This window comes from Nyctereutes procyonoides, unplaced genomic scaffold, assembly GCF_905146905.1.
Source record: "Nyctereutes procyonoides isolate TBG_1078 unplaced genomic scaffold, NYPRO_anot_genome, whole genome shotgun sequence".
In the NCBI taxonomy this organism is placed as follows: Eukaryota; Metazoa; Chordata; class Mammalia; order Carnivora; family Canidae; genus Nyctereutes; species Nyctereutes procyonoides.
This window is the reverse complement of record NW_026575046.1, coordinates 53569731-53588787: the sequence shown is the minus strand read 5'-3', so window position 1 is coordinate 53588787 and position 19057 is coordinate 53569731. Positions and strand designations below refer to the sequence as shown.

Below are 19057 nucleotides of genomic sequence, written 5' to 3'. Positions count from 1 at the left end.
AGGGAAAACTCTTAACAGCATAATTATCAAAGGTTTAGCATCCAGATTAGATAAGGAACTCCTAATAAATCAATGAGGAAAAAAGATAAAACATCCTTGTTGAATAGCATGAACAGGCACATCACAGAATAGGCAAAAAATATAAGGGGCAGTTTACGGAAAAAATGAACTATAGGAAAAAATATGAACTTCCTCAGAAGTCAGGGGAAAATGAGTCTATTTCATGTCCATCAGGTTGATAACAGCCTAAAAATGTGCCAGTTCCAAGTTTGCACCAGAATACAGAGAAAGGCACATTGTAATATTATTATAATATTATATGATGTATTACAAAGTATAATAATATATAAATATTTTATAGTGTAATATTATTACTAATATTATACTTTATAAATTTATTCCACTTTGGAGAGGAATTTAGTGATATCACTAAAATTGAAAGTGTACCTTCAGGAAATTCTTATACTTCTGCACAAGAGGCTGGCACACAAATATTTTTTGCATTACTATTTGTACTAACAGACTTTTGGAATTATCAAATAGCTCATTTGGTAAATTCCTAACAAGAACCCTAGGTATCATTTAAATCATTTCCTTGACAGAAAGTAGTGACTGAGACCGTGGCTCCCAGACCCAGGCCTTTGGGTTTGGAGCCCAGCGTCACTACGTGGTGGTGTCTAACTTGGGACAAATGATGGACCTCTGGGCATGGTTTCCTCATCTGTAGAACAGGAGCAATAGTATTCACCTCTTAGGAGTTGTATAAAGATGCGGTGAGTCATAGAACAATGTCTGACCCACTCTGCATCCATAAATATGAACTATTGTTTGTAAACATGTATGGGCCTGGGTAAATACATAAAGCATAAGGAAGTTTTTTTCAAGCAAGATGTCAAGTAATAACACAACTTACGTTATTTGTGTCCACTTGTATCCAGAGAAACAGTGTTGTTTATGAATATAGACATTGTGGTAGAAGGATGAACAAATAGGAAGGATATAACCACCTTTCAGGATAGTGTTTGTTTCTGAGGAGTAAAGGAAGGAAATGGAATTATCAGGGAAATGACAGGAGCTTCAGATATTTCTAACGTTTATTTATTTAAAATAAACATGTCTTTAAGTTTAAGTGGCCTACATGTGGGTGGCAGTTAAATCTCTACCTTGTATGTTTGAAATATTTCATAATTTAAAATTGTAAAAACTTCAAAACTGTCAGAGTGAGTTCAGAGAACTTGTTTGATTTCTTTTGCATGAAATTCTTTTCCCTTTTTAAAAAGGAAACTATATTCATTGTTAATTTTGATACAACAATTCAAAATACAAATTCCAATGGAAATGAGTACTCCAACATCCCTGGAAATAGCTGTTACTTATAACTTGTTATATATCTCCTCTGATTTTTTTTTAAGATTTTATTTATTTATTCATGAGAGACCCACAGAGAGAGAGAGAGAGGGAGAGGCAGAGACACAGGCAGAGGGAGAAGCAGGCTCCATGCAGGGAGCCCGACATGGGACTCGATCCTGGGTCTCCAGGATCACGCCCTGGGCCGAAGGTAGCTCTAAACCACTGAGCCACCCAGGGATCCCCTCCTCTGATCTTTTTAGGCGTATGTAGATATATATATATATATAGATATAGATATATAGATATAGATATAGATATATAGATATAATTTTTTTAATTTATTAGTTAGAATCACACTCTACATGCTGTTTCTTAATTTCTTTTTTCTTTTCACTCATCAATGCACCTGGACATCTTTCCATTTTAACATGTACATAGAGCTCTACCTCATAAACTCTACTTTTGGACATTATTTTAACAGAGGAGCTATTATCCTATAAGACTAATTTGGATGTGATCCTGTCTGAAGGAAAGATGATGGTATCAACAACCTCAAGATTTTTCTTATCATAGAATTTTATAGTTTTTGGAATGTTAATGTAGGCTATTTTCTTCTTTTTTTAAAAGACATTATTGTAAGAGCATCTCAAGCAGACGTCGTTACAATCGTGATTTGGAACAAGATGAAGCATTTATTCCAGTTGGAGAATCATTAAAAGACCTCATTGACCAGTCACAGAGCTCTGGTAGTGGATCCGGACTACCTTTATTGGTAAGATAAAATGCCATACAAACATGAATGGTTTATTGGTGCAGAATGTGTCCTTAGATGATGGTAGATAGCATAACCGTTACAGATTAGGGAACATTACTAGATATATTTTTTTCCTTCTTATTTAGAAAGATGGCTGCTGTCATGAAAGGAGAAATCAGTTAAAAATAAGAAATATGAAACAAAAGAAATAGAATAGGCAGTAGTAAGAAGAGCCACAGGCAAAGTTAGGAAAGAAAATGTGATCATGAAGTGCTGTGTCAGTGCTAGAGTTAGCTCCCAAGTTTTGCTTTTAACAGCCAACCTGAAGAGGAATCTGGTATAACTTCCTTGCAGCTGAGGTTACACTCATTGGTTGGGAGAAGTATGACTATTTCAACTTAATATATACTAGATATCCAGACATATTTTTAGTTGTTTGGTTGCACTGATTTAAAGTAAATCCATTGGGATCCCTGGCTCAGGGGTTAAGCGGCTGCCTTTGGCCCAGGGCGTGATCCTGAGGTCCCGGGATCGAGTCCCGAATCGGGCTCCCAGCATGGAGCCTGCTTCTCCCTCTGCCTGTGTCTCTGCCTCTCTCTCTCTCTCTCTCTGTGTCTCTCATGAATAAATAAATAAAACCTTAAAAAAAAAAAGTAAATCCATTGATCTATAATTTTTAAACTTCTTGAATTAAATAATTTTGTAATTGAATTGGAAAGGTAAAACTGTCTTCATGTGCAGACAACATGATTACACAGAAAAATTTCAAGGGTGATACCATAAAGCTACAACAACCAATAAGTGAGTTTGTCAGGGTTGCAGAATATAAGGTCACTGCACAGAAATCATTGAATTTAGGTACACTGGCAATGAGCAGTTAAGAATTAGAAAAGCAGTATCATTAAAATAGCTTCAAAAAAACATTAAATATTTAAGAATAAGCTTAACAAAAAAAATTTTTAAGATTTTATTTATTCCTAAGTTGATACTTAGTTTCTTATATTCTTATATTTCCATTCAATCCAAAATCAGAGCAAACTTTTGTAGAAATTGATAAACAGATATGACATTTATATGGAGATTCAAAGGACCTAGAAGAGCCAAGCAATTTTGAGAAAGAACAAAGAGGGTTCACCTCCTGATTTCTGGACCTAGTATAAGGCTACAATAATCAACGTATTGTGGTCTTTTTTTTTTTTTTTTAAGATTTCATTATTTATTGTGGAGAGACACAGAGAGAGGCAGAAACACAGGCAGAGGGAGAAGCAGGCTCCATGCGGGGAGACCGAGGAGGGACTCGATCCCAGGACCCCGGGATGATGCCCTGAGCTGAAGGCAGATGCTCAACCACTAAGCCAAGCCCCCCAGGTGCCCCTATATAATGTGATCTTTAAGGTTAAGGATAGATATGTGTATCAGTGGAAAAGAATAAAGAGTATAGAAATGGACACAAATATCACTTGATTTGGGTGCCCGAGTAATTCAGTGGGGAGAAGACAGTCTGTTCCACAAATGGTGCAAGGAAGATTGAGCATCCATTTCCCAAAACGTGTATCTTGACCCTTATCTCCAAATAAGAAATTACCTTGAAATGATCCATAGACCTGAATGTAAAACTTAAAGTCTAAAAATCTTTATAAGAAAATGTTTTAGATAATCATTGTCACCTTGGGTTAAGCAACAGTTTCTTAGGACACAAAAGACAGAAATCATTTTTTAAAATGATAAATTGACTTTCTCAAAATTTAAAGCTTTTCCTATTCAGAAGACACTTAAGCAAAGGAAAAAATAAGTCAGCCTGGCAACACAGATCTGAAAGAGTGAGTTGGACAATATATAAAGAACATTTACAATTCAGTAATAAGACACCCAATTTTTAAAAAAAGACGAAAGATTCAAACAGGTACTTCCCAAAATAAGAGAAAGGAATGGCAAATAAGCACGTGAAAAGGCAGGGTCGTGCAAATTAAGCATGAAAGCAAGATACTACACATCCGTTAGTGTGGCTAAGACCGAGAATATTAAGTACTGGGAAGAATCTGGATGAACTAGAAATCTCATACATACGTAGCTGATTGAAGCGAAAACGTTTCAGGCACTTTGGGAAGCAGGGTGACAGTTGACAGAAAAGTGAAACCTGTGCTTTCCTACCATGAAGCAGTTGTTCCACGACGTATTTACCACAGAAGGGTGTGCAGACGTGCCCACGTAGAGGCTCAAATGGGAGCATGCACAGCAGCTCTACTCATAAGACGTAAATCGTCGTCAACCCAAAAGGCCACCCGTGGGTAGATGGGAAACAGACCGTGGTTGGGTCCTACGGTGGAACGTGAGTGCTCAGTAAACAGATGCTGATCCAGGCAGCAGCCATACAGGCGGCTTTCAGAGTGTGTCCTGCTGAGTGGAAGACGCTAGACACAAGACTGCATACTGCACGTCTTCATTTATGTGATATTCTAGAAAAGAGAAAACTGGGGGAAGAAAACAGATCAGTGATGCCAGGGCCTGGGGGCAGGCAGGGAGGGGAACTGACTTTAAGGAGGCAAGAGGGAACACAGTTCTCCAAGAGTGGATTTTACGAATGCGTGTGGCTCGTACCTCAATAATCCTGACTTTCTTTAAAAATTACAAAAGGATTCTGAAACAAATGATACATAAAGCCAGTCAGTTTGGGTATGCACAAAATCGAGTCCACTTTAACTGTGTTTCCAACCTGAACCTTGGGGTTCTTTGTAATTTGGAATGGCCACGAGTGCTTCTGAAAATGACAGGTGGCGATAACAACCGTGCATCTTCGGTTCAATAAAAATGAATGAGAGCACTTCTATCTCAGGTGTGCCCCTAAACGATGCCTGTGTTCTGGAGTAGGAAGTAGAATCCAAGCAATACATGTAGAAAAATAATAAAATCATAATTGTAAGAGCAGCAGCAGAGAGGTGTGCGTGCGCCCTGAAGGGGTCACAGAGAAACAGGCCTCCGCAGGGACTGCACGTGCAGAGAAGCTGGGTCGGGGACGTGTGCCACTGAGCTCCAGCAGCTGACTCCGGGGTGGCCAAGAGGGCCGCGGTGGGTCACGATAGCAAAGGAGGCTGGAGAGGCGGGTGGCCGGCGCGCGATGGCGCAGTGACTGCAGAGAAGACGTCACTGTCACCTGGTTTTGCTGCAGGACGATGCGGCCGCAGAACAGAGGGACGGCAGGTGCGGAGCGCCGTGGGTGCCGGGCCTGCCCAGGTGCCCACCCCGGGTGGGCGCAGACAGCTCGCCACCTGGCCGGGCCGCGTGTGGTTTCACGTTGGAAACTGGACCTGGGGCGGGCCGTGCCGCGGGCAGGGACAGGCCCCTGCATCCCTCAGCAGCCGCTTTTCCACAGACCTTTCGCTTTCTTCCGTGCAGGTTCAGCGAACTATCGCCAAGCAGATTCAGATGGTTCGGCAAGTGGGGAAAGGCCGGTACGGAGAAGTGTGGATGGGTAAATGGCGTGGGGAGAAGGTGGCGGTCAAGGTGTTCTTCACCACGGAGGAGGCCAGCTGGTTTCGGGAGACGGAAATCTACCAGACTGTGCTGATGCGCCACGAGAACATTCTTGGTGGGTACACGCGCGCCCGCGGCCGCAGCCCGCAGTGGGGCTGAAGGAGACCCGAGGGAGGAGCAGCTCAATACGGCACCAAATGCCCAGACCCCGTTCCTGCCCATCCGCCTGGGACAAAAGGCAGTTTCAACTCGGAAGCAGGGCTGCCTTGTTAGGCTTCCTCGTACAGTCACAGCCCAGGTTTTTTAAAGGAGATTTAAGTGACTTTGGGGTGTGACGTTGACTGCATGTGCCCTTCGCCTCTCCCCGCCTCCACTTACAAAACAGAAAATGAACTCGGGTTTGCTCTGATCAGTCTGGTGGGCGCCTGCCCTCCAGCTCTCCTGGCCTCTCAGCTACCATTTCCCCGCCCTTTAATTTAGAGACTGCGTCGCACGTTGCCACAAGTGCTCCAGACACGTGACTCTCAGCCTCCTAAGGGCTGTCACAACAGAGCACCGCGAACTGGGTGGCTTGAAACAACAGAAATTTATTTTCCCAGAGTTGTGGAAGCCAGAAGTGTAAAACGAGGGTGTCAGCAGGACCAAGGCTCTAGGAGAGGCCCCCTCCTTACCTCTTCCCAACTTCTGGTGATTTCCAGCACTTTCTGACATTACTTGGCTTGGAGACAGGTCCACACTCCCCTCTTCTTGTAGGGATACTGGTCGTTGAATCGGGGCCCACCTCCCCTGAACTCGGTTGTGTCTGCAAAGACCCTCTTCCATATCAGGTCACATGCAGGTTCCAAGCAGCCTCGAATTGCTGGGGGTGGGGGTGCCCGCCATTCAGCCCAGCACCCCCGGACCTGACGGGAAAGAGGCCACAGCACGGGCCTGCTGATCAGGAGCCAGTCGGGGAGGCACCTGCGCTGAGGCTTGGTGGGCATATGGGAGCTAGCTCAGGTAGCAAGCAGCACACTCTTGGTTGAACATTTTACTTTATTATTTTAACGTGTCCACCTTTCAACTTGAAACTGAGACCTTTTCCGTATTTCTTCTTAAAGTTCTTCATGCTTAGAGAATCCTGTTGATGGATCGTATTTCCTCAGGTTATTTTCTGACCTGTGATCTTCCCCTTAGTTACGCAATGGTCCTTCTCATGCTGATCGTTAAGATCATTTTAAATATACTGCGGAAGTGTGGAGCTGTCTTTGTAAATGGCAGGGAAAATGGTACACACTCAAGAGATTTTGTTAGGAAAATTAACTTTTTTTATTATCTATACACAATACCTGAGTTATTCTCAGTATCCTGAATGAGCAGATGTTATCCTTCCTACCATCTCTGATAACTAACCCTTTAAACTCGTTAATTGAACAGGTTTCATAGCAGCAGACATTAAAGGGACAGGCTCCTGGACTCAGCTCTATTTGATTACTGATTACCATGAAAACGGATCTCTCTATGATTTCCTGAAATGCGCTACGCTGGACACCAGAGCCCTGCTCAAGTTGGCTTATTCAGCTGCCTGTGGTCTGTGCCATCTCCACACAGAAATTTATGGCACCCAAGGAAAGCCTGCAATTGCTCATCGAGACCTAAAAAGCAAAAACATCCTCATTAAGAGAAATGGAAGTTGCTGTATTGCTGACCTGGGTCTTGCTGTTAAATTCAATAGGTAAGCGGTTCCCTGCCTGCTGTCTTGGCGGCATTGTACTCTCCCGCAGGTACTTGCCTCTTTGGATTCAGGACAGCGCAACCCCAAACACGTATTTGGGCTTAACTGGTGATATCAATAGTTGGGTTTTTTTGTCTTGGTGCTTAGTTTTTCTGTTTTAGGTTTTTGTTTTTGTTTTTTTTTTAATAAAAATTACATCCTATTCCACATAATTCTTGATTTCCTGCTTTTTATTGTCTTAGACATCATTCTGTTGTAATTTATGTAGGTCTACTTCATTCTCTTTAACAAGATTGATGCAGTTTTCCATCATTATGTGGATAGACTATAATTTATTTCATCTGTGACCCAACTAAGTCCCTACTTTATTATTTTATTATTTCAAAAAATGCTTTAATTGTATTTTACCCATTATGTAATATCCTTGGCTACTTGTGTAAGTATTTGTTCGTGGTGGATTCCTAGAGAAGGGACTGACCAGAGTGTGTGCCTGTTAAAGTATAGCATAATTGCGAGCTACCCCTTTGGGAAGCGTGCGTCAGTAAACACTCCCAGAAACAGGGTCACAGGCATGCCACTTCTCCATCACCGCTTGAAATTGTCAATATTTTTTAAACAGAATTATCAAATTTTTAGGAAACCATTGAAACTTTTAATATTGTTACAACTCTAAGGTACAGCAGCCAATTTACATTTCAGAATTCATTTCAGGTTATAAAATAAAAGTACAGGTCTATAATAAAGCAAATATTAACATTTAAATCATCTTCCCTAGTTGTTACGGTGCTCTGACCCTGTCGTTCTGTATCTTTCTAGTGTTCGTTGGCTCAAATACTCATCAGGAACTCTAAGAAAATCTAAAATATGGGCAGCCCGGGTGGCTCAGCGCTGCCTTCAGCCCAGGGCGTGATCCTGGAGACCCAGGATTGGGATTGGGATCGAGTCCCGCATCGGGCTCCCCGCAGGGAGCCTGCTTCTCCCTCTGCCTGTGTCTCTACCTCTGTCTCTGTGTCTCTCATGAGCAAAGAAATAAAATCTTGAAAAAAAAAAAGAAAAAGAAAATCTCAAATACATTATATCAATCTCGGCTTCAGAGTAGTTTCCAGAACCCACCAGAATTGGGGGCCTAAGCAATAAAGCTTTCATGTCTTCTAACTCTAAAATTTAGTTCAAATATTGAAAAACCAATAAACCTCATTTGTTACTGATTGCTGGTATGATTATATAAACATTACTTAAAACAGAATTAAGTTGGTTGGACCTAAAAAGAAAATGTAATCCTATGTCACAGAGGCTGAGTTTATCACGTGAGAACAGAAAAAGCTAATGATTCCTCTCAATTTATTTTCACATTCGCTTGTTCCAGGACATAATTATCTACTGCTTTTTTGTATATTCAGTGCTGTCCTTTTTCTTAGGCACAAACTTCTTTGGTGGCAAAACTTGAACTGATGTGAGGTATTTATTGTCTTTATCCAGGATAATATGAATATTCATACTTAGCTTTTCACTGGGGACAGTAATGATTCTGAATGGTGCCCCGGGCCCTCTTAACCCCGGGGTGTTGTGTAACGTGTAACATACAGTTACAGGATCTGTTACTTTTCTAAACTCTAGAAAATGCTAAATTTTAAAATCTTATCTGGTCCCAAGGACTCCTGTTAAGGGAATGTGGAGATAGTAGATTGGTTGATAGGTAAATAGGTAGATTTTTTTTTAATTTCATTTTTTTAATATCTTTATGTGGAGTGTGTGTGTGCGCGCGCGCGTGCAGAGGAAGAGGCTGACTTACAAAACGTGACAAAAATGTAAGATGAGCGATTTTGTTCCTGGCCCTCAACCTGAACACTGTCTTCTGTTTCAGCGACACAAATGAAGTTGACGTGCCCCTGAATACCCGGGTGGGTACCAAACGCTATATGGCTCCAGAAGTGCTGGATGAGAGCTTGAATAAAAACCATTTCCAGCCCTACATAATGGCCGACATCTACAGCTTTGGCCTGATCATTTGGGAAATGGCTCGTCGTTGTATCACAGGAGGTAAGACTTCAGGTGTGGGCTTCTGGTTATGTTAGTAGTAACAGCTCCATTCGTATAGTTTAGGTGTCATATATGTCCGGGATCCCAAGGCCACTCCCAGGTCTGTGATTTCACTACCAGGACACACAGGACTCCGCATATAGTTGTCCACATAGCTGAGATTTATTACAGTGCAAGGATACAGATAAAATCAGCCGAGGGAAACGGTGCATGGTGCAAAGTTCAGAGGAAGTCAGGCACAAGCTTCCAGAAGGCCTCCCCCAGTAGAGTCACACAGGATGTGCCTAATTCCTCCAGCAGTGAGTTATGACAACATGTGAAATATTGTCATCTAGGAAAGTTCATTAGAGACCTAGTAGCCAAAGATATTTTTGGAGGCTGGTCATGTGGGTACCCTGCGCCTAGCATGTACCAGAATTCCAGACTCCTAGAAAGAGAGCAGGTATTCAGTGTAAACCATATTGTTTGTACAAACAGTCTAGACACACGGTAAGTGGCCCTTATCATTTAGGGAAAGTTTTGTGTGAGTGTGGAGGGAATCGTTTATGCAACCAGTTCCCAGACAGCGGCCCCGCGCCAGCCCTGCAAGCAGGCCTTTTCGAAGGCTAGCAGTCTCGGGCCTGCTGTGTTAACTCTTTTCCGTGTATCACGTTGTCTTTCTACTGCAGGAGGAAACAAGGCAAAATGTAAAACAAAAACCACATTCGTCAGTAAGAACAATTACGTATATAAATAATTAAATTAAAAATTGAAGGGGCACTTGGGTGGCTCAGTCACGTAAGCAGCCGACTCTTGGTTGGTGCTCAGGTCATGATCTCAGGGTTGGGAGATCAATCCCCTCGTTGGGCTCTGCGCTGAGCATGGAGTCTCCCTTTCCCTCTGCCCCTCCCTGGCGAGCACTTGCAGCTCGCTCGGTCTCTCTCGCAATAAAATAAAAAATTGAAGGTAAATGAGTGCTTCACCTTACTTTCTTAAGGGATATCGGTATGTCCACAGGTATGACGGGGACTGATGGAGACTGAGGAAACATGGAGGCATAGGAAAAGAGAACACACATTTACCATTAAAAGTGAATCACTCAGCCTATAATTCTTTTCTTCATGTAGGAATCCATTTTTACTCCCAAAGTCCAGAGAGAGGTGCTGAGTAGGTTGATCTATTCTGTTGAGTCACTTTTGTGCTCACTGCATTTCCTCCCTGCCTGCAGGGATCGTGGAAGAGTACCAGTTGCCATATTACAATATGGTGCCCAACGATCCATCATACGAAGATATGCGTGAGGTCGTGTGTGTCAAACGTTTGCGGCCAATTGTGTCCAATAGATGGAACAGCGATGAAGTAAGTGGAGCTCCGTGCCCTGAGGAGGTGATTGGTAACTGTCATCAGAGACCTGTATGTGCTCACTCCATTCTCTTTGCTTCTCAGTGTCTCCGAGCAGTTCTGAAGCTCATGTCGGAATGCTGGGCGCACAACCCAGCCTCCAGACTCACGGCTCTGAGGATCAAGAAGACCCTCGCCAAGATGGTTGAGTCCCAGGATGTCAAGATTTGACGGTGAAACAGTCATGAGGACGAACTCTGGACTGCAGGAACTGTTTTCACCCAAGGGACGGGTGGCATTAGGCTAGAGTAAGGATGCTGACTTGGTTCTCAGACCCTCTCCTCACTACACCTTCACAGGCTGCTAATATTAAACCTTTCAGTACTCTGTAGAATACAAGCTGGGAACTTCGAAACACTTCGTTCTTTATATATGGACAGCTTTATTTTAAATGTGGTTTTTGATGCCTTTTTTTTTTTTATTGGGTTTTTATGAACTGCATCGAGACTTCAATCCTGATTTAATAAGTCTCCAGTCAGACTCTGGGTACTGAATTCTCTGTTCATAAAATGGTGCTTTCTGTGAAAGCCTTACTAAGAAGATAAAGGAATTCAGCAGAGATGGAGAAATATACACTTTTGCCTTCTACCTGAGGAAAATTAATCTATTTGTATTCCACTTTGTAAACAGCCTATGGGTTATGATCTGTTTGGGACACTACTTAGTTTAGGATAGTGTGTCATGCTTTGATATTGGTGTGTGTGCATACACACCGCACACACCAGGATTCCTCTGCTGCCATTTGGATTAGAAGAAAATAATTTATGAATGCACAGGAAGATGTTGGTGGCTGTTGGTTTTGTGCTTTAAAAAAAAATGCATTTTCTGACCAAGATTCTCCAATCACACAAAAGCCATTTATTTACCTTGCAAGTGAGCTAGCTTCTCTGCCAACTTTATTTTTTAACATAAAAGTTGATATAAAGGCCAAAAGTTTAAAGTGTCTATAGATTCGGACTATTTTCCTTTCATCACCATCTTTTCCTCCCTCCCCTCCCCTCCCTCCTTCCCTCCTTCCTTTCTTCTCTTTCTTTCTTTTTGGTAATCCTCACTTTTGTCATGAAAAGCATCTTATCCAAAGTTGGAACTTCCAATGCCATGAAACTTCTAAAGAAAACACTTCTTATTGAAGTGAATTACTAATTACTGCATTTGATAGCAATGTAAGTGCCTATAACCTTGTTCTATATTCTTTATTCTCAGTAACTTTTAAAAGGGAAGTTATTTATATTTTGTGTGTAATATGCTTTATTTGCAAAACACCTCCTTTACGACCATATTTTATATATGTACATACATTCAGACTGTAGAAACCAGCTCTCGTGTACCTCAGATCCCATCCTTAAGGGAAGAAAATTAAAAGATCATCAGGAAAAAAAAATGTTATAAAGTAGAACTACATATAAATTTTCAGAATTCATGCGTTCAAAATCTAGGACTTTGTTATTCTGGCATAGACTTTTATCAAGATGCTGTCGTCTCAATTTTTCTTTATGAAAGGATCCTCCAATTAGAATTTTCTATTTCAGAGCTGATATAAACTTAACGACTATTTTGGGCATTTGAATCATTTGAGATTTTTGGTTTTATGATTTCTGTTCCATAACTTGTGAAGACAATGAAGAGTCAGGCAAAAAGTTCAGTATCTACTCATTACCTGTATCTATACCATATAGCTGTTATTCAATAAAATGCTACGTATTTTATGGATGCCTTATCTCAAGGAATAATTCTGCTTTACTTAAACTTACACTTCTGCAATGCCTTTTTGATACTGTCTTATCCTGAGCAAACAACTCATGGGGGCATAAAGTGAAATCATTTTCTTTGAATGTAACAAAATAAACATGATTATATCACAATCCAGTTAAAAATCTTTAAAGGGGAGGAATCAGAGCATGAATCCGTCCATTACCAAAAATCTGACTGGCATTTAAGGATGAAACTCTTACGTATTTATCTACACGTACGTCAGACTTCACAAATTTGGAATCTGCTTTAACCGTTTTAACCAAGTTTAGTAATTTTCATCTAACATAATTTAACTTTGAAGTGTTGATGAAGATGAGTAAATGTACGTGTAGATAGTACCCAATAACGTGCTCTTCCAGAATGTTCTCCCCTATACTGAGAGAGATTCTGACCCATGTTGCCTTGTGATTTAAGAACACTTGTGAGCTCTGACCTTAATCTAAGGTTAATCGTGCTTTATTTTTTATGGGCTAACCTATAAATCTTGAACATTATTTGTCATCTTAATAACAAAGAACGTATGTAAAGAAAGGCAAGCTCTCTTACAAATGTTGAAATAGCGTGTGGAAGCAGACCGTTACTGATAGTATATACGTACAAGCTCACTATGTTGATTTTTTAAAATAAATTGATCTGTTAAAAGTGGTATCAAGAATTAACCTCAGCAACTTGTTCAACAAAAATATTTTCTAAGGTAGCATGTTCTTTAAAAAGCAAATGATGCCATGTTTGAAATCCTAAAGTCCAAAAAATATGCTCGAAACTTACTTTCTTCTCTCTTTACTCTCACTGTTAAATTTCTAAGTTCATCCAATAAGGGAAATACATAGAGACTAAGAGGAAGTATTACCTGGTACCATGTAGTTGATACTTTATAAAACCCTAGAAGGCATTATTGGGCCCCACTCACAATTTAGTATTTTAAAAATGTGTGGCTTCTGTCTGTCATCCTTTTAAATGAGTAAAACATAAGAACAAGCAAAAACCCAAAGCAAGTTTCTGAAGTACAGAATTTGAATCCAATTTCTCTGGAAATGTTTTCACGAAAGGTCTTTCGGTCAACCTTTTATGTTGCATTTCCGATGGTCTAGAAGTGTCCCTAAAGTTAGAAAGCAGCCTATGGTTTCTGAAAATTACGTTTTCCTAGAATGGGCCGGATCTTTTATTTGTTCACTCTAAACTACTCAGTACCGTGTTCTTTCGTATGCTTTGCTTCTGTTTAGAAGAAAAATGTAATATAACGTTGAAAGAATCCTGTATCTCTTAAACTCGCCCAAGATCAAATTTGATATTGAATAATTTATTCCAGGCAAGATTTTATAAACTAAATCTCTTGAGTTTCTTTTCATACACACTGTTTGGAAATGTTACAGATACTTAAAATAATCCCAACAGAAATACTAATTGATTTTTTTTTTCTTAAAGACTGTTGCAGCTCTTATTCTGCTTAAAGGAGTGGTATTTACTATTTGCTTGGGTCAGCTGTTAACATAGGGGAGCGGTTCAGCTCCCTCAGTGCTCTTAGGAGAGTCACAGTGGAAACTGCAGAAAGCTGACATGTTCGTAAAAGCTGAGTTAAGTCTCGGGCAGCAGCCTGCGAAGCCACATGCAATGATCAATCCCATAAGGAAAGTATGTGAATGCTGCTTTTGCAAAGGATTAAATGTATTATTGTAATTTTAGCTCGTGTTCTGTACTATGCTTTCCGTGGAATCATTTAAGCCCTTTTAGTGACCGTTGTCCTTGCCCATTAAGAAACTAAAATGTAGTATATATTGTATAAAATGAAAATACCATTATAGCTTCATTAGGGAAGTTGTACATAGACATTGAAAGAAGGGTTAAAAACGATTTTATTATGCAATTGTAAAACACCAAAAATACAGATTCATCTTTGATATGTAACACACTAAATGTATTTTGTACAGCATCTGGTTTAAAAGGTGCCTTATTAAGTTTACCATTAATTGCTTTGTTCTATATATAGATTACATCCAGTGTATCATTTTTAAGTAAATAACCTTATTTTAGTATACTTTAGTGATGTGTTTTGTGGTAACTCGGACTGTATTGTGTATCAGAGGTCACGTGTCTGGTGAGCCTTTCTGATGGAAGTCAGGATGTTCATACACGCGTCCCTGAGGTGTCCGCCTCGGCTACCAGGAATCTGGTGTCGAGCGCATGGCAGGTAGGTGGCCGCACTCTCTCCCGGGTGTACATTGAGCAGTTATAAACCTGCTACACGGAAGGGTCGCTTCGCTTTAAAAAAAAAAAAAAATTCTAACTCAAAGTGTATACTCATCGCAGAAATTTTGGGAAACGAAAAGAATAAAGAAGCAAATAAAATCGCCCACAACCCTATTGCCACATGTGACCCTATTTACACTTGAATGTTGCTTTTCAGTCTTTTTTTTTTTCTGCTGCATATTTTTTTTTACAAAATTGAGATCATAGTATGTCATTAATACGCGTTGAAAATGTAACCTTAAAAAAATTGACTACATAAGATTCTAACAAGTAGATGGAATAATTTATTTTTGTAATTCCCTGTTGAATATTTGGGTTATTTCCATTGTTTTCAAAAATATAACAAATGTATTGAACATCCTTGTACATAAATCTTTTAAATCATACATTAATTCTTAGATTCCTGGAAGTGGGACTAGTGGTAACGAACTTTGAAAGGATTGCGTAAGATGGGAGAAATGCCCGTGCGTCTAAGAGTCTTGGTCAGTGTTGCTGTAGCACTGGCGGGCGGCTTCCCGGGACCCAGGGACCCTGAACAGCGCTGCTCCTGGCCCCCCACCCCCACCCCGGGCGGTGGTGGCTCAGGAGGGATCTGGGACTAGGTGGCATCGCCCCAGAAGTGTGTGTCGGGGTCGCTTACTGCAGGGCCCTCCTGGGAGCCCTGCTTGCTGTCCCTGTGCGATGCTTTCTTGGAACAACCACGTGGCCTGCGGCCCGGACACCCGGGCTTCCCGAGCCGCCCGATGCTGCACGTGGCCGGCACCCTGGTCTGCTATGCTCGATTCCCTGCCCCCTAGTCTCACTCTCACAGAGGGAGGACTTGCAACAGTGACAGCTTCCAGGGTTTCTGTACCATTAGCAGCAGCCCTAGTGGAGAAGACGGTAGGAAATGAGGACCCTGTTCTTCCAGAATAATACAACCCTGGCAGGTAACATCAAGCAGATGCTAATTCAAAAAAAAATTTTTTTTTAAGTAATTCTCTTTTTTTTTAAGATTGTATTTATTTATTCATGAGAGACAGAGGCAGAGACCCAGACAGAGGGAGAAGTAGGCTCCCTGCGGGGACCCGATGGGGACTCGATCCCGGGACCCTGGGGTCACGCCCTGAGCTGGAGGCAGACGCTGCCTCGTGAGCCCCCGGGCGCCCCAAGGAGACACTAGGTCTTCATTCACTCGGGGGACTGGTTCGCTCCGTGGGGCTCATGCTTGCGCCCTTCTGGCAGCGAACCCAGAGGCGAGGCCTTAAGGAGCCTGGCTTGGGCCCGGGAGCAGGCCCGCTGGGTGGGGAGGGCAGTGGCACCGCCCTGGTCCTGCAGGGTCCGTGCGTGAGCTCCAGGCAAGAGCAGGACGGGCCAGTCGCCGCTGGACCTCGGAGGCTTGGTACAGGCTCAGAGAGCACAGGGGGGCAGGGAGGTGGGGCCACAGTCGCCCTCTGAAGCAGGAGTTGTCCTCTCCGTGGCAGGTGTGTGCACGCCCACCTGCTCCCCTGCACCCCTCCTGGGCCGGTCCTCGTCCAGTTGCTTCCACTTTGTCCCGTGAGCTCAGTGGCTCAGTGTCGTTCAGGGCGATTCCAGATCCCCGGGGCTGCGTCCTCCTCCTAACTTCTCAGCTGAAGTTTTATACAGGAACCCTGAAGTGCTGCCTTGTCGAAAGTCCAACATCAGTATAAATGCTCCCGCCGAAAACCCTTTCAGCGGGTGCCCGGGGCACTCAGGGGCTGAGCGTCGGCCTTCGGCTCAGGGCCTGATCCCAAGGTCCCGGGATCGAGTTCCGTGTCGGGCTCCCTGCATGGAGCCTGCTTCTCCCTCTACCTGTGTTTCTGCCTCTCTCTGTCTCTCATGAATAAATAAAAATCTTTAAAAAAAATAAAAATAATAAATAATAAATGAATAAAATAAAAAGCCAAGATGTATAAAAACTGGATTCTGTCCTCATCCTTGGCTAGCACTGGTGGGAGATGGGACCTAATCGACGACATTTCCAGCATCCCCGTTGTCGGTAAGTCTGACGTGTCTATTTCAGGCGTTTGTAATTTAGTTTTCCATTCAAGAAACAGAATTTTCAGGCACCTGGATGGCACAGTCAGTTGAGCATCCGCCTTAGTTTCAGCTCAGGTTGTGCGATCGAGCCCCCTGTGGGCTCCATGCTAAGCATAGACTTTGCGTGAGACCCTCTCCCTCTCTCTCCACCCCTCCCTGTGTCTCTAAAATAAATACTTTATTTTTTTTAATAAATACTTTCTTAAACAGAATTTTCTTTTTCTTTTTTTTTTTTTTTCTTTTTTGATGTTTTGAAGTTTGAACTTGTGTAGGTATCTTGGCTGTGTGAGTACTGATGTGGTGCTTTCAACCTTTCCTCACACTGCGGAGCTTCCACCTTTTATTTCCCTCCTTTTATTCTGCTCTTTCTGGGACTCCTGTTGACAGATGTCAGGTCCCCTGGATGTTTCTTCCACTTTTCTTAACATGTCTGTCACATGACCCATCTTACCTTCCACTTTGCAGCCCATCTAAATTTTTTAAAGATTTTATTTATTTGAGAGAGACAGAGTGACAGAGAAAACCAGTGGGGAGGAGAAGGTCCCCGATGAGCAGGGGCCTGATAGGCTCCATCCAAGGGCCCCGGGGTCATGACCTGAACCGAAGGCAGATGCCTAACCCACTGAGCCACCCAGGTGTCCCTACATTTTTTTTTTACTTCAACCAAATAACCAATTTTTTTTATTTGGAAATAATTCCAAAATTCCCGAAAAGTTGGGAATATGAGAAATGGCATTTACACGTCACCCAGACTCGTCAACCCCCACATTTTGCCACAACGGCCTTGCTAGTGTGCGGGTACAGGATGGTACCGGCCCATGCTGGGATGTTCATGCACACACGCACAGTCGCCCGTGACCCTTGCTGAGCTGCTTGGGTCAGATCAAGAGCTTGTGCCTCTCTCTATTCTATTACAAAACCACTTACGTGCAACTCCCGAAATCGGGCAAGTGGACACCGACATCCTCGTAATTCTCAGCAGAACCACAACCTGCAGACCTTTGCCACTTCTGCTATGGTCCTTGAGTACATTTCCCGGGTCCGGAGTCTGTCTAGGGTCCTGTGTTACTAAGTGTCACGTCTCTTTATTTTTTTAAAAGATTTTATTTATCTGTGAGAGACCCAGAGAGAGGCAGAGACGCAGGTGGAGGGAGAAGCAGGCTCCCTGCGGGGACCCGATGGGGGACTCGATCCCGGGACCCCGGGGCCATGGCCTGGGCTGGAGACAGACGCTAACCCCTGAGCCGCCCGGGGGCCCCTCGTCTCTTTAATCTGGAAGCAGGTCTGGAGAGCTGGGGTCTGTCCTCTGTGATACATGTTCCAGAGCCAGAGGCCAGCGTCTCTGCGCACGTACGTCTGTCCCTGCCAGGGCGTCCCAGCGGGAGACCGTGCCATGGGTCCCGTTCCTGAGGGGACTGTCGACCCCCGTTGGGGTGAGACCTGGCTGCTTCACCATCGGGTGCTGGTTTTCCCTTCGTGGTGACGTGTGAGGAGACACTTGAGCCTTGCTGTGCCGATGGGCATGCAGCGTGGCTGTGGCGACGGTGGGGACCCTGCTGGTGTTGGCACAGCCGCGCTGCTGACCGTGGAGCCCTGAGTCCTGGTCGGAGGAGCCCGCAGGCTCCCCTCCAACTCCGCAAGTTCTAGTCTCAGGCCATCGTGGGGTTTGATGCTCAGATGGATCCGGACTTGAGCCCTGGTGGTTGGGCCACCGGCCCTGGAGCCCTCGGGCCACGCGCCAGGCTTTCTTGGGTCGTCGTACCTGTTGGCGCTTGCGACACGCTCCCCGGTCACCGGTACTTTGCGTGTCCCGGCCGCATCGCCAAGGACCCAACACCCTCGTGGAGGACACCGATCGGAGGCTGGCACCTGGGCGGCAAACAAGATTTCCAGCTCCCCGGGGCCTTGGGGGCCTCGCTGGTCAAGCATCTGCCTGTGGCTCAGCTCATGATCTCGGGGTCCCGGGGTCGGGTCCCGCGTGGGCTCCGGGCTCAGCAGAGGCTCTGCCTCTGCCTCTGCCTCTGCCTCTGCTCATGCATGCTCTGTCTCTGTGTCTCTCTCTGTCCCTCTGTCTCTGTCTCTCTGTCTGTCTCTGTCCCTCTGTCTCTGTCTCTGTCTCTGTCCCTGTCTCTGTCTCTGTCCCTCTGTCTCTCTGTCTGTGTCGCTCTCTCTCTAATAAATAAAAAAATCTTAAAAAAAAGATTTCCACTTTCCCGTGTCGTTTCTATCTAGACACCTGTATATTCCAAAACCTTCAGTGTTTTGAGTGTTGGGTCCTGTCAAGCGTGACCGTGGTTTCCACAGGCCGC

General features: G+C 43.4%; 1 protein-coding gene across 3 annotated transcripts in view; it reads left to right on the top strand.

Annotated features, from left to right (window-relative positions):
* BMPR1A (bone morphogenetic protein receptor type 1A) overlaps positions 1 to 14501 on the top strand; it is a 141371-nt gene extending 126870 nt beyond the window's left edge. For all 3 annotated transcript variants that reach the window (XM_055325028.1, XM_055325029.1, XM_055325030.1), the window contains 6 exons: positions 1978 to 2122; positions 5498 to 5690; positions 6992 to 7289; positions 9154 to 9329; positions 10537 to 10667; positions 10755 to 14501. In XM_055325028.1, coding sequence (XP_055181003.1) covers positions 1978 to 2122; positions 5498 to 5690; positions 6992 to 7289; positions 9154 to 9329; positions 10537 to 10667; positions 10755 to 10880 — 1069 coding nt within the window. In that variant the 3' untranslated portion in view covers positions 10881 to 14501. The remainder of the gene's footprint in view (positions 1 to 1977; positions 2123 to 5497; positions 5691 to 6991; positions 7290 to 9153; positions 9330 to 10536; positions 10668 to 10754) is intronic.
* The last annotated feature ends 4556 nt before the right edge of the window (positions 14502 to 19057 follow it).